The sequence below is a fragment of the Gracilinanus agilis genome, chromosome 1 (assembly GCF_016433145.1).
Source record: "Gracilinanus agilis isolate LMUSP501 chromosome 1, AgileGrace, whole genome shotgun sequence".
Classification (NCBI taxonomy): Eukaryota; Metazoa; Chordata; class Mammalia; order Didelphimorphia; family Didelphidae; genus Gracilinanus; species Gracilinanus agilis.
Genome location: NC_058130.1, coordinates 38,670,936 through 38,687,295, shown reverse-complemented (window position 1 = coordinate 38,687,295; position 16,360 = coordinate 38,670,936). Strand labels below are relative to the sequence as shown.

Sequence of the window (16,360 nt, the reverse complement as noted above, 5' to 3'; positions counted from 1 at the left end):
TCCCTTAAGGCTATGAGCTCCTTGAGACAAGGGAACTGACTTTTGCCTCTTTTTGCATGCCCAGCAATGAACAGGCTGCATTTAGGCTACATTCTTTTACTGCTCTCTGCTCCTGGAAGAAAGAACCTACCCGAAGTGGGCACCAAATAGGCACTATTTGTTGTTTACTTGTTTTCAGTGATGTCTGACTCTTTATGAACCCTACTTGAGGCTTTCTTGGCAAAGTTTCTGGACTTATTTGTCATTTCCTTCTCCAGTTCATTTGACAGATGAGGAAACTGAGGCAAATAAGGATCACTGACTTGCCACAGGATACACAACCATTAAGGGTCTGGGGCTAGATTTGAACTCAAGAAGTTAAGTCTTTCTGACTCCAGGCCTGGCCCCATGTAGGTACCCCCATGGCACAATGTAGGTGCTCGATAAATGTTGATTGACTGACTGGCCCTGGTGGTACAAAACCAAACAAAATGGAAAATCCACTGCCTTCAAGGAGTTTACACTCTAATGGAGAAGGCAAGCATAAAGAAGAGCTGAAGAGCAGGGGAGAGATGCCCATACAGGCACATGGTGGCAAAATCTGGACAGTGCAGCAGGGCTCCTCCAGGCTCTTCCTCAAAATAAAGGCTCTGAGAGGAACTCATAAAGGGGAGAAAGAGTACAGGCAGAATCGAGCTGAAGGATTCTGGCAAAGCCTAGTGACCCAACTTGGCCCCAAAGAATAAAGAAAACTCCCCTCTCTGCCTTCTAGCAGACTGTGGGTGTCAAACACTGAATATACTATGAGACCTCATTGATATGACTGCTCAATTCTGCTAAGCTGCTTTTTATTTTATTTTTTTATTTTTATAACTTTATATAAATATATTTATTTTATATTTGTATATTTTTAATTCTTTGTTATGAAGGAGAGAAGAGGAGAGCATATATTCAGAAGTGAAGATGATATTAAAACAAGGTCTTTTTTTTAAGTGCCCAATGCATGAAAGGCATGATAGGCTATGGGCATCCAATTTTTTTTAATGGTCCCTAACCTCAAAGAATTTATAATCTAACATGGGAGTTGGGGGAGGAGGGTTGGGTAAAAGCACAAATAACACAAATATGTATGACACTTAAAAAAATTATAATACGGGCAAAGAAAAAAATGCTCTAAGTATGCCTGTGGATAGATGCCATGCCTGGAATCAGGAAGACCTGAGTTCAAATCAGACCTCTTTCTGGTCCCTTCCTCGCTGTTTAACCCTGGGCAAGTCACCTAATCCCAAATGCCTAGCCCTTGCCACTCTTCTTTCTTAAGAATCCATACTCAGACAGAAGGTAAGGGTTTGAGGAGGGAGGGATGACTTTCTTTTAGGTAGAGGGAAAGTGTCAGAGAAGGTTTCATGAAGGAAAACTGCACCCAAACTTGGCTTCAGAGGCAGAAAATTTCAACAGGAGAGCCTATGGACTGCAGTAGATAATAGGATTCTAATTCCACTTTGGAGGGAAGAAAGGATGCTGAGATAGCACATTCTCCAGACAAATTGGCCACAAGAGCTATTAAAAAGACCTGTAGAGATGGAGCTCTTGCTTCCAGAAAATATGGAGAACCAAGGGAATTTCACAGTGAACATACATTAACCTTTCTGCCATGGTTGAGGAATTGTTATCTACTGTACACTCCCAGTGAAAGCTGGTCTTCCTTCTAGAAGATGGGAACCAAGAAACTTCTGGTTCTAATAAATATGGATAATTTTCATTAATAATTTCTTAAAATATAGTTTCTGGGTGTTTTTTTTTAATCGTAGTTTTCAAGGAGTCTAATTATTCTTTTTTTTTTTTTAATCCTCATCTTCCATCTTAGAATCATGATAATGAGATTAAACCTACCCTGCCTATCTTTAGATTTAATCACCAAAGGTGAAAACATCACCACTTAAATCACAAGTTGGGAAGTCTGTAACTCACATGTGCAAGAGTGGGTGATGAATCAGAATTGACTGACTGCCCTCTGGGCAGTCCTAAGCAAAGTGTCTATTGTGATTGGACACATAAACTAGGATGAAGGCACAGGAAGTGATGAAAAAGAAGTGCCTTTAAAAGGGAGTGACAACTTCCTGTGGGCCAGTTCTTGTTTGTTTTCCTGAAGTTGGAGCTTGAGTTGGAGACACTGCTTGCTGGACCTAAGACCTGGGACCCTGAGACCTTGGTGAGACTGTTCTTAAATCTTTTCCCTTAGAACTACATGTGGTGAGTGAAGAAGGCTGACTACCTTAGCCTCCCTAGAGGTCCTAGCCTCCCGGAGGCTCTCTTGATTGGGAGAAGCCCTCGTGGCTAAACCCCTTGTTAACTGACTTTTAGGCTTTTCCAGCCGGGACCTCTGGAGCCTTGTTATAGTAAAGTCAGGGATTGAGTACATAGTCTAGTTCTTTAAGCTAGATCTCTTACTCTACACTCTTCTCATCTCTCTACTTCCACTCTCTCCTATATTTTGTAAATAAATTACTAAAAATCATTTGAGAATTGATAATTATTCAATTCTTGGTGACCACTCCTTTAAATATTAATATCCAACCATAAACCCCCTTTTTCCCTTTTACAGAATCAATACTGGGTATTGGTTCCAAGGCAGAAGAGTGGTATAGGCTAGGCAATGGGGGTTAAGTGACTTGCCCAGGATCACACAGCTAGGAAGTAAGTGTCTGAGGCCACATTTGAACCCAAAGCCTCCTAGCCTCTAGGCCTGACTCTCTATCCATTGAGCCACCTAATTGCCCTTCAATGATTCTTAAATTATTTCTAGACTGTAACCTCCTTGAAAGCATTTTTTGCCTTTCTGTCCCCATTCTTAGGCATATGGTAAAAACTAAATGGCCAGTTTGATGACTGATTAATCATCCCTCTGTGACCTATCTTTCTGGCTATTTGTTTAATGACGTGGGAAGAAGAAAGGGTTTGGGGACAGGATTCCTTTCTCCAAAAAAGAGAACGAAATGAAATGAAGGCCAGAAGGAATTAAAGACAAGCGGGACAATTTTGAAAGTTAAACATTGAATTTTTTTAGTATATGTAGCAGATGATTGGCCAATGAGAGCTTGGTCCTTATGGGTCTATAAGTAAACTCTGCCTGATGTCTTCAAGGGCAGTACTCCTTGCCTCACTTGCCAGCAGGAAAGAGAGGACTTTCTTTGGCCCTTCTGAATAAACATGCAGTTCCAGCTCAGCAGCCAGCCACAAGGCCTATTTCTTCACCACATGCTAAGCAGACCAGAAAACAGTAATACAATATCTTCGTGTTTTCTGAAATCCACATATGGGATTGCATAAAGCCAAATACACTGTACATGATTAAAAGAACTGGGCTTTCATCAGCTAGTACCATATATATATATATTTAAAAAGAAAGGTTCTGTACAAAAGAGTTTTATTCCTCTACTCTTCTATAATCTACATGGAAATGCTCGTTTAAATTAAGTTAAACATTTTTTAAATAATTTTTATTTTTTAGAAAAGTTATCATGGTTACATGATTCACGCTCTTACTTTCCCCTTCACCCCCCGACGTACCCCCCCCCCCATAGCCGATGTACATTTCCCCTGTAAACATTTTTAATGAAAAAAAGAGATGGCCCTTTCATGGTCATATTCCTGTCATGGGTTCCACCAAGTTTCAGTAATATCTATGAAGTCAAATTTTCCTCCTTATTTTTTAGTACGGTATATCGATTTCATCTTGCTTGTCATCCATACTAAAAATAAGGAGATCCTGAATTACACTATTTCAAAAGGCCAAAGAAATAGGCTTACAACCATGAATAATTTTCCCTGCAAAGCTCAGTATCATTCAACAGGGGGGGAAATAACCCTTTAATGGAATAGAGGACTTTCAATTATTTCTGAAGAAAAAAATAGAGCTGAGTGGCAACTTTGAAATACTAACACAAGAGTCCAGAGAAGCCTAAAAGAGAAGTTTATTTGTGCAATTAGAAGGAGCTGTATAATAATATAGCACTAACATTCTAATGGAGGAAAAGAAACAGATGTCCCTTCAGAATCTTATTATCTTCAAGACTATTAAGAGAGTAAAAGAAGAAAAACAGAAGTGTAGCAGGGAAGTCAATTAGTCCTGTTCTGAGAATTAAGAGGAGAGGCAAAAAGGAGGAATCCATTAGTACAGAATGGAGGAAGAAAAGGGTATCACTTGCTTTTTTTAATAATTGGGGCATCTGAGAAATAGGGGATACAAACACAGAAGAAGGAGTGAGGAGAGCCAGTATCTGATGAACCTCAGATCATTCTGAAGCAAGACTATAAATATAGCTATTAACAGGCTCATTTTTGTTATCTTCTCCACTAGCTTCGGGTCATTCTGAACTTTAATATTCCTGACAAGATTCTTACTGGATTGTTCGTCTTTTTAAAATTCATCCTCAATTATATGTGCCTCTGCTCTGTCTTTAAAATATGTGTATATATAGGATATATAATATATGTATATATTTTGGATACATTCAAAACAAACTTCCTAATTCTGAAGGGGGGGATTAAAAGAGGGAGGAAAAAAAAACAACTAGAATCTAAGAAGGTGCCTTCGATACCTCTAAAACAATCAGGGAATGGCTCAATAAATTGTGGTATATACATATAATAGAATATTATTGCTCTGTACAATAAGAAGAAAGAGATGACTTTGAGGAATCCTGGGTAGTATGAATGGACGCAGAGTAAAGTGAGGAGAGCAATTATTCAAGGACAGCAAGAATGTCATGAAAAATAACTTTAAAGACTTATGAACTTATGTCAAGATATGCCTCCAGAGAACCTAGGATGAAGCATGTTATCACCTCCTGACAGAGAGGCAATGAACACGAAGAAACATACATTTTCAGACATAGCTATCATACATTCAATTTGCTCCGCTATATTTATTACGGGGGAATTTTTTTCTTTCACTTTTTAATGAGGTAGGAAGCTTAGGAGGTTAATTTAAGCTGTGGCTAGATGATTATTTGTGGGGAGTTAATAGAGAGCAGATTTTTCAGATGGAATTGCCTCTAAGGGTCTCTTCCAACTCTGAAACCGTGAGCCTCTGAAGCCAGAGCATGAGTGATTTTCTCTCCCCAAAAGAACAGGGAACAATCAAGGGACTACGGGTCACCATAAAGGAAAACAGAGATCAAGGTGAGGCAGAGAGACATCTTTGGCAAAAAGCAGGATATGAGACTTTCAGAGAAGGGAATTTTGGAACTGAGGATCCTGGAAATGGGGCAGTTTTAAGTGACGGTAAATCTCTCTATGTACACACTTATATGTGTATGTATATAGCTGAAGGAGAATGATGAGGAAACAAAGGTTATGGCAATTGAAGAGGTCTGAGTGTCAGAAGGGTCACAGATAAGAAAGGAGTCACCAAAATGACATCAGAAGCTGACAGCCAGGTGATAAAGTTATTGAAGAAAGTGGCAGAGTTTCCTGGAGGTTGACAGATGGCAACCAGCAAGGATGCATATCGAGTGATATAATTGGATGCCTGGAACATCAAAGGTGGATGCATTGTTGAGTGAAGGCACTCAGGGCTTTACTAATTGGTTAAATCTGCTGTGGTAGCCAATGTTTAGGGCTCTGCCTTTACATTAAGTGTAATTGGCTTGGCCTGACTGATGGGAAATCTGATACTTGACTTGGATGCGAATATTACTTTCTGCAGCAAGCACCATGCCAAGAGGAGTCATACGTCTGAAACGACTCAAGGATAAAATCAAAATGTCTCTTTTGTAAATGTTAGAGGAATCTTCACCAATCAATTCATCATATTGAATTTGGTTCATGAACTTTATAGGAGAAAAATGATTATGTTTATATACAAAGGCTGCCACACAATAGACATTCGATAAATGCTCAATGGTGATAATGACGAAAATGCTGATTTCTAAAAAATGTGTAGTAATTGATCCATGCTGTTAGGTGACCTCTTGTTTTTGTTTCATTTTTTAAAAAATAATTTTTAATGATCTCTATTTTTTTGTTTGTTTGTTTTACATTTTTAAACCCTTAACTTCTGTGTATTGGCTCCTAGGTGGATGAGTGGTAAGGGTGGGCAATGGGGGTCAAGTGACTTGCCCAGGGTCACGCAGCTGGGAAGTGTCTAAGGCCCGATTTGAAACTAGGACCTCCCATCTCTAGGCCTGACTCTCAATCCATTAAGTGACCCAGCTGCACCCCCCCTTTTTTTAACACCTACATTTCCCAGTATAATCCCCCTTCCTCTCCAAGAGCCATTCCTTATAACAAAGAATAAAAGAGGAAAAAGAAAACCAGTTGAACAAAACTAACCAATACATGAAAAAGTCTCATATCTGCAGTATTCCATTCCCATAATCTCTTCTCTCTTCAAAAGGATGAGGAAGATACCTTTCCGTGTCTTTTTTTCCTGTCTACTTAGATTTATTTATAATTTTCCTGGAATTATCCCTACTCATACCATATGATTTAATTCCAGTTTATTCTATACTTTCTCTCTTTTATTCAGAGTTTGTTAGAGAAATGTGAAATGTATGTTAGAAGTAACTGACTGTCGATCTATTAAGGAAGACAGTTGACTAAGTAGTTTTCCTTCTTTGTTCTAAAATGTCCTTTGAACAGAAAGAGCACCATTTTCTCTTCCTAAGTAAGGCTCAAATATTTAGGGATGGCAACGAGAAGAGAGGAGAAAACTGTGTCTTCCACAAAATTACATCCACCTGAGTCTCACAGATAGAAACTTTTCAAAGGGGATCTGCTGCAAAGGGATCGCAATATAAGGACTTAATGGCATGAATTCTATCACAAAGTTTCTAGCTAGGCACAGTTTTAACCTTAATGAATAGAATTTTGAATAACTCAGAAACTTCCCCCCAGCAGAAGCATGTCTTTCTCACTGAAGTTGGTACATCTGTGCTCAAAAGAACAGCCTGAAGATCCTTTGTTATCAGCTCCCATGACCTCATCCCTGGAGAGTAAATGGTTATGAGATTGTGGATTCCATCATTTGTAGTCATACAGCCACCAGCAGAAAAATAATGCTGTCAGAAAGATGAGATTGTGCACCAGAGAGTAGCTTGTATTTATTTAAAACGCCATACAGTATCTCGAATACAGTCCAGCCTGCACTAGTCCTCTGTTCGATATACATCTGCAAAGCTTCCCCCCCACCCCCACCCCAGAGAACTGTAGACCAAGGGGAAAGGCACTGAATTTGGAGTCTGAGAACCTGGGCTTAAATTCTAGGTGAGCCTACTGCTTATGGGAAGTTGGACAAATAAGTTATAGTCAATGTACTAAATTTGAAGTCAAGGAAGCTTGGGTTCAAATCCCACCTTTGGGTGACCATGGGCTTTTTTTTTTTTTTTTTTAATCCTTACTGTCTGTGTTAGTAACAACTTTAACAGAAGTAATAGGAGGGCAAGAGATTAACTGTTTAGCATTAAGTGAACCTGCCCACGGTCACATAGATAGGAAGTATCTGTAGGCAGTTTTGAACCCAGCTCCTCTCAACTCCAGACCTGGTACTATATCTGCTGTGCCACTGTCTGTTCTGACCATGGACTTTTAATTCCTCTGACTCAGTTTCCTCAATTGTAAAATGAGGACTGGGACTAGATGTCCCTTCTTGGGTCCCTTCTGGGTCAAAATTTATCACTATAAGTAGCCATGCAACTAAAATATTCTTAATTTTTTCACTTAGATACGCAATATACAAACTGGGAACATGGAGCAAAAAACTGAGCCTCTAGGTGAGACACAGCCAAAAAGTTCAGGAACAAAAATGAGAAGGGTCTTTAGGAGATCATGAATTTGATTTCTTGGGAAAACTCATGACTCACAGGAAAACTCTAAACTTGCTCCATGCTTTTCCAAGCTAGGCAATTTGGCTGCTGGAGAAGAGGCAAAACTAAAAATTAGATGGAGGGATAAGATTCCAACTCAATAAATATCCAAACCTTGCACTACGGCCCAAGGGTTCTAGTCATTTTTTTCAAGTGAAACAAAACACTGCATGATTTTTAGTGCATTAGTCCATCACATTTACCACTTTGTTCCCTTTTTCTGACTCCCCTGAATCCTTTCCAGAAAGGGTCTTTTCTTATTGCCTCAAAGTGGTGAAGATTTCTAACTTAGAAGGAAAGAGATTATGGAAAAAAGAGTCCAAGTGGAAAAGAAGCTTAGTGTGGTGGAAAGAGCACTAGGCTCAAAGCCAGAGCCCGTTGGTTCAAATCCCAGCTCTGTCTCTTACTACCTGTGTAATTTTGGGCAAGTCTCATAACTTTCCCAAATCTCTAAAAATAGAGGGTTGGACCAGATAATCTCTAGGGTCCCTTCCAGCTTAATATAATTTGTTGGCATGTTGTTTTCCCCATTAGATTGGAAACCTGACTTTTGTCTCTTTTTGTACCCCCCCGGCACTTAGCACAGTGCCTGGCACATGCCGACTGATTGATTGAAGTAAGTTACTTGGTCAAAGACACCCAGTTCTTGGTCAGTAAACAAGCATTTATTAAGTGTTTACTATGGATCAGGCACTATGCTAAGCACTGGAGATAGATTCAAAGAAAGGCAAAAGGTCCTAACTAGTCTCTCGTCCAAGTCAATCAATAATAAACCTTTTGGGATCAAAGGTTTAGAGCTGGAAAGCCCCTTAGAAGGCAATCTAGTCCAACCTCCTCAACCCTAGATGGACCAGTGGGTCACCTGGCCCTCAGTTTCCTGTTGATTGTGTAGGGAGAAAGTGGCAAAGCCAGGATGTGTACCCAAGTCAGACTCTGACTACTATAACCAGGCTAAGATTTAGTTTCTTTGTTTCTTATTTAAAAAATCCTTACCTTTTGTTCTAGACTGATACTAAATATAAATTCTAAGACAGAAGATGAAGAAAGACTAAGCAATGGGGCTTAAGTTACTTGCCCAGGAACATACAGCTAGAAAGTATGTGCAGACACTGAATCTAGCGCCTCCCATCACCAGGTTTGGCATTCTATCCACTGAGCCACTTACGCTGCCCTACGATTTAGTCTCTAAGAGATTAGATGAGTTTCAAGATTTCTACCAACTCTATCATCCCAAAGACCTCATATTGTGCTCTGCTCATTTTCTTTCAAGATTATGAGATCACAAAATCTCCTAAAAATTGATCCTTTTGGGGGGACTGAAAGTCAAGAAATTCCATATTCTTGGCAGTTTTGTGAAGGAAGCCTTTTCTAAGCTGACATCTTCTGGCAACCAATAGCAGCCCATGAAACTCATTCCCTCACCATTTTGTCTACTGAGGCACTCTTTGTCACTGAGCCAATAAAACAGCTGGGAGACTTCTGTGAAGTTCTCTCTCAGAACCCCAGGTGAAAAAAAAAATAAAAATCAATCAAGCAATTAACTAATTAATTGCTTGCTTGATTGATTAAAGAAAAAAAACCAGTGGAATTGTGTGTCAGCTAAGGCGGGTTAGGGAGATTTGGGGAGAGGGAAAGAACATGAAACTTGTAACTATGGGAAAATATTCAAAATAAAAAAATGAAAATAAAAATAAATAAATAGAACTTCAGGTGAAATGTGGAAATGACCAAAGAGAGAAGATGAAGTATTTCATGAAGGGAAAACGTGAGGTAGTGGAGGGAGGGGCAGAGTGTAAGAGGGAGTTCACAAATGACTATGGCAACCTCCTTTTTAAAATAATAACAGATGAAGTATGGAAGAATGATGAGGATGAGAGCACTTTAAGCTTTACAATGTGCTTAATGTGTGTTATCTCACTTGATGCTCACAACAACCCTGTGAGGTAGGTGCTATTCATCTCATCCTCTTTTTTACAGATGAAGAAGCTGAGTCTCAAAGATCTTAGACCCAAAGGACTTAAGAGAGCCCTGGGGACTTAGAGAATGGTCTAGGGGACTGAGAGGTTAAGGGGACTTTCTCAGAGTCACCACCAAGTGGCTGAGAAAGAATTTGAACACAGGTCTTCCTCACCCAGGTCCAGCACTCTTTCCACTAGAGATCCAAATATCTTTTCTGATAGATACTAAGTGACCCTCAGAAAATCACTTCAACTTTCAGTACTCCAAGAACTCTCTAAATCTATAGATTGCAAAGCAAGTGATGGTCTACACTGGTAGAGGACATTTTTCATTGGGAGTTTGCTATACCAATGAAATCAAGGGACTGATCTAAAAACAAGAGCTCCCATATGCACAGTGCTTTTTATTCTCCAAACACTTACCAGCAATTAAAATCAACACTTAATATTGGTTCCAAGGAAGAAAAGTGGCAAGGGGTAGACAAGGGAAGCTAAGTGACTTACCCAGGGTCACATAGCTAGGAAGTATCTGAGATCACATTTGAATCCAGGACCTCCCACCCCACCAGGCTTGGCTCTCAATTCACTGAGCCACCCACCCAGCTGCCCCCTTACATAGAGCTCTGAAGACAACCAATTGCTCTTTCGTCTCCTCAGGTGATCCTCACAATAATCGGGGAGGCAGGTACTACTAAAGGCATTGGAAAATGGGGACATTTCATAGAGGTTATTGAAGCTTAGGAAAGACAAGTGAAAACACAGCCCATTGTAAAACTCCGGAAGAGACAGGGAGAACAGTCTGGTTGGACAGTGGTTGGCATAAAGTGTTGTAAGGAGAGGCTGGAAGCTACAACGGGGTGGGATTGTCCCATCACTGTTCAGGGGGCTAAGGTTAAACACTGCCTTCAATCACCATCTCACACCAGCTGAGAAAGCCCAGAAAAACAGGAGAGCTAGATTCAAACTCAGTCCTTTTCTGTCTCATGGATATCTCAGGCAGCCCAGGAAAGCAGGGGCTCCTTCTCAGAAGAGTGTTTTTTTAGATCATTGAAGAAAAAAAGCTAAATTTCAACTAGAGATGAGTGGAAAACAAAGGTGTCATTCCCCCCCACACACACCCAATCCATGTTCACCCACCTCTTGGCCAACCACAGACCCCTGGAAATCTGTATCTACTCCAACTCTTCACTGGACAAACAAAGGAAACTGAGCCTGGGGGAGGTGAAATGAAGAGCCAGGACCAGACCTCAGCCCTCCTGACTCATAATCTATTACTCAACCTATTCCACAGACAGAACTGCTGCCTCTTCACCCACAGAGACTTCCAGTTTTAGACTGGACATTAAGTATTCATTTTCTTGCTTTTCCTGCATGTAACTACACTGTGGTCTCATTTCATGGACCCCACCAAGAAAGGGAATGCCTTATCTCCCTTTTTTTACAGAGTCTACGCCTGTTGCGAGCAACATTGCAGTCAAATGACTGGTTGTAAAATTGTAGGGTCTGGATGAGCCTAAGCAAATCCCTGGAAACTTAATTAAAATGAAAACAAGATGTTGGAAGAAAAAAAGAGCAGAGTGTTTCAAGGATCAACGTGGCAGGACTCCACCTCCCCCCAGCATCCGAGGGGAACAGTTCCCTGCATCATGGATGGTGGGCAGGTGGTGATCTGCGACTCATCCAACTCCAAACTTTTTTTTTTTTGTTCTTCACCACAACCACAAGTCTGACCTTCCTTAAGCCAGAAATGATGAGGTCACCCATATTGCTCCACATTTCTTTTGGGTTCTAGCCACTTAAAGGGAATGAAGCATTTGTATTCCAAAACACATGTAGCCTTTTATCCTCCCCTATTCTTACTTAATAAGAGAAATGTAACCTGGTCAGAAAAAAGGGAAAAGAATACTTTAATGCACTGGCCCTTGACTGGGCTGCATTTGGTACCAGGCCCATCAAGGTAGCTCAAGAAACAATGTATAAATAAGGTCCTAAAAACTGTCAACTCTTCCAGAGGATATGAGAATAAATTTCATCTTTATTCATTTGAGTCAGAGACTTCCTGGGGCTTATTTTACCCTGTGCAGTTTTCTAATTTTATTCCTTATTCCTCCAGTGTTGGCCATGATTTCCATGATAATCTAAGCGATATGTTCAAAAGAAAAATGACTTCAGGAGGTATTGTTGTTCATGGAAGTAATCCTACTTTAAAACATCCATTTATATTCTGCCCATGACTGGCTCCTTGTCGGAGCAAACTTGGCTGCCTGGACAATCAGATGCCACCCAAAAGTGTTTATTTCTCCAATTTTTCTTACCAAGTTTGAAAGTCTCTTATGTCTCTCATTATATTGTTTTCTTTGGAAAAATCCCTGCAAAAAGATGAACTTGCACTTTTCCTGTATTCATGCATTCTATTCAGTCAGTAAACAGAGCTCTGAATATGAGCAAGGAGAAACTCTTAAGATACTTCAGTATCTGATGTATGAGTTTACACACTGAGCACAAATACATTGCTATGTTCTCTCCTCTCAAATAAGGGTGGCCTGTTTAAATCTCCCAAATTCTAATCAACTTGCATTTGAGTCCAATATAGGAAATTTTGGAACCATGGGATACAGTTTCTGAAACCTTAATAATTTCCTAATAGAATTCTTTAAGCCAAAGAAAAATCTTAATTTCCCCTATCTTTGAAGGTTGCATTCAGAAGAGGTCATGGTGCTATAGCTACATTTAGAATACTATTCCACCCTTCCCAGAGGTTCAGAGAAAAAGGAAACCTTAGAAATAATCCAACTCAGGGCAACTAGGTGACTATGTGGATAGAAAGCCAGGCTTGGAGACTGGAGGGCCTGTGTTCAAGTTAGATCTCGGGCATTTCCTACCTATGTGACCCTAAGCAAGTCACTTAATCCCAACTGCCTAGCCTTTACTGCTCTTCTGCCTTAGAATTGATGCTAAGAAAGATGGTAAGGTTTTGAGGGGTGGGGAGAGGACAAAAAATAATCCAAAGGGGACAGCTGGGTAGCTCAGTGGATTGAGAGTCAGGCCTAGAGACGGGAGGTCCTAGGTTCAAATCTGGCCTCAGACACTTCCCAGCTGTGTGACCCTGGGCAAGTCACTTGACCCCCCATTGCCCACCCCTACCATTTTTCCACCAAAGAGCCAATTCATAGAAGTTAAGGGTTTAAAAAAAAATCCAATTCTCTCATTTAACAGAGGAGCCAGTAAATAGGAGAACCAGATGCAACCCAGGTCCTTTGACATGAAAACTTGGACATTTTCCAGTATGTTATATTGCCTCAATATTAATCTTTTATCCTACCCAGCTAACTAATAATTCAGTAAGTACCTACTTTGAGCCAGGCACAGTGCTAGGTACTGGGAATACTCAATCTACAGTACCAGGTCTCTCCTGTTTCCAAAACCTCTAATTAACATCCATATAATATCAAAGGAATGACTGCTCTTTGAGGGACGGGGCTGATATTTTTTTTCCTTTTCTTCTTCTTTCTTTCTTTTTTTGTTTTGTTAGTATATTTCCAAGGTAGCAAAATTCCTGGCATAAAGCCTGAGCTCAATAAGTACTTACTGAATGAATGGGCAAATGTAATTAAAGACATTCAATTAAGATTTACTTTCTTTTACTTCATAATAATACTTCACATTTATAAAGTATCAGCCACCCTATAAAGTAGTTTTCCTCATACGTTGGATCCTCAAAGACTGTCTATGAGGTAGGCGGCGCTGTTTATTCCCATTTTATAGATAAGTAGTGAGGCTCCCAGAGCTTCAGTGATTTGCTCAAGGTCATCCAGTGAGTCAGATACCAGGACTCCGGTTCTCTGACTCCAAGCTTAGTGTTTTTTCTCTACACCTGGCTGCATTCCATTTATCTTCAGTTAGTTTCTGCCAAAACACTAGAACAGATTTTGTAGTTTCAGCTGGGGGAAAAAAAGTTCTTCAATTATTTGCAAGCTATTAAAGACTCCAACAAACGTGTGCATTGCATCTGAAGTGCGGCAAGTTAGAAACATCAAAAGCTCTAATCAGGCTAAAGGGAAAAGGTCCAACAGACAGGAGATTGTAAAAAGCTGTTCTCAACAAAGGAAATGAACACAAATCCCTAAACTGCAAGAGAATGGGAAGGCACGGTTAAGGTCAGATAGAAAGAACCCTTTGATGAATACTCACAACATTTAGAACTTGCATCAAGAAAAACATACACATTTAAAAGCAAGCCCAGAATCTTAGGATACAAAATTGCCAGCCCCAGGCCCTTTAAAGAAGATTTTTAAAACGGGAGCTTTCCCTACCTTCTCCGCCCCCACCGCCAGTCCCCCAAAAGTAAAGACATTCCTCGAACTACAGATTTATAATTAGAATCGCAAGAACAAATACAGCTGGTTCTGGTGCAATAAGAAGAAGGGGCTGCCATCTGGGTACAACTTGAAGCCACAAAGGGATGGACAGATCTAAAGAAGGGCTGAATTCAGCTCAGCCTCTAGGATGAAACTGACAACATTCTCGGTCAATTACATTTCAAGGCTCAGATTCCGGGGCTTTCGCCCTGGGCAAACTAGAAGGGGAAAGGAAAGAGGAGGGGCGGGAAACCTGGGCTTGGAGCTGCAGGGACCACTCCGAGCCTCTAGCAGACGGCTCCCCCTGCCTCGATCTCTCCCCATCTCCTTGGAATAGCTTACCTAACGCTCCCAAACTTGTCTTGCCTCCCCGCGCTTCTCCTGCCTGGCTTCGTGTGGAGACGTGGCTGCCGGAGCCGCTTAGAAACTTGAGCCGCTCCCAAGGGTCGGACCCCGGCGAAGGGAGAGGGCGCGCTGGCTCCCCCGGGGCCCGAGAGCGCAGCGCGCAGCCAGCTCTTGCCCGGCGGTGCTTTGGGGGTCGCCTCGTCGGCGCTGCCCCCGAGCAGATAGAGCAGCAGCAAGCTGCCCAGGGACAGCAGGACCGCCACGACCTTGCAGGAGAGTCTCATGGTGTGGCGGAGCAGCCCGGGCGCGCCGCGGCCGCCCCACTGCTCATCGCGGCGCAAAGGAGCGCCGGGACTGGCTGCCTCGGCGGCTGCTGCCCAGCGCAGGCGAGGGGGGCAGCCCGGCGGCGCGCGCGCCAACGCGGCTCCTTCGGCCAGCCGGGGCTCTGCTGGAAGAGGAGGAGGGGAGAGAGCCAGGCGGGGTGGGGGTTTCGAAGGAGGGGCTCCGAGTCGCTACCGTACTGTATAGAATAGCCGCTCGCCTGGCCAGGGAGTTGGAGGGGTGTGGGAGGAACAGGCGGAGCCCAGATGTTCGGGAGCCCCCCCTTATCCATCCTGGCGCCTACTGTGTGCACGACAGCTTGCTTGCCACAGTGTACCTATGCTAACAAGTAGGATACTCACCAGGTAGCTGTGCAGAAGCAATAATGAATGAATGAAAAAAAGAAGCTCTTTGTAAGAGGGCTGCATTTGAAGAAGTCAGAGGTTTAAAGCTGGAAGCGACCCAACTTTTCCCATTGTTTTCTTTTCTCTTCCTTCCACCTCCCCCTTTGAAAAAAGAGGCGAAGGGCGGTTGGGAATGGGCTAAACAAATTATGGCACAGAAATGTAGCAGAATATGACTGTGCAGAAAGAAATGTGTGTGGTGGACAAAGAGAAATTTGGAAAGATCTATGTGAACTGATGCAGAATGAAGGAAGCAGAGCCAAGAAAACAAGTCACAGAATAACCACAATAAGGGGAATGAAAAGATCAACCCACACACCAAAAATTCAAAAGTAAATGTAACAAAATGATCATGATCAAACAGGTCTCAAAAAAGAAGAGCATGAGAGGACTACATACTTTGGGTGATTTTTTTTTAGGGTATCAATCACTTGTACTGACTTTGTTTTCCTCTCTAAAAAAATAGCATTTGTCATATAGAAAGGCTCTCTTAAAAGATGAAGAGGAAGGATACATAAATAAATAAATATCAATAAGACTCTTTTAAAAGGGGGCAGGGAAGAAGCTTGTGAAAATATAGTCAAGAGCACTGTGGCTAGAATGCCAGGCTCAGATTCGGAGGGACTTGGGTTCAACTAGGCCCTCAGACACTGCCTCATTGTGTGCCTCTGGGCAAGTCACATAACCCCAATTGGCTAGCCTTGCCATGCTTCTGTTTTAGAATTGATACTAATATAGAAGGTATAGAAGGTTCAACACTCAAATAAATAAATAAATAAATAAATAAATGAAATAAAACTATGCAGACAAGCAAAACAAATTCCTATATGGGCCATGTATATCTTTTTTTTTTTTTTTTAAACCTTAACTTCTGTGTATTGGCTCCTAGGTGGAAGAGTGGTAAGGGTGGGCAATGGGGGTCAAGTGACTTGCCCAGGGTCACACAGCTGGGAAGTGTCTGAGGCCAGATTTGAACCATGACCTCCCATCTCCAGACCTGATTCTCAATCCACTGAGCTACCCAGCTGCCCCCCTGGCATATACATGCCAGCATGCCATGTATATCTTATATAACAGTAATTCGAATTACCACAATGACAAGCAGTCAATCAAACAATAAGTACCTA

The 16,360-nt window shown here is 41.5% G+C and overlaps 1 protein-coding gene across 1 annotated transcript in view; it reads right to left on the bottom strand.

Moving 5' to 3' along the window:
* Window positions 1-14,792, bottom strand: part of GXYLT2 (glucoside xylosyltransferase 2) — a 78,106-nt gene extending 63,314 nt beyond the window's left edge. Inside the window, exons 1-2 of the mRNA XM_044675856.1 lie at window positions 14,506-14,792; window positions 10,405-10,541 (exon numbers count right to left, since the gene is read on the bottom strand). Coding sequence (XP_044531791.1) covers window positions 10,405-10,541; window positions 14,506-14,792 — 424 coding nt within the window. The remainder of the gene's footprint in view (window positions 1-10,404; window positions 10,542-14,505) is intronic.
* Between the last annotated feature and the right edge of the window lie 1,568 nt (window positions 14,793-16,360).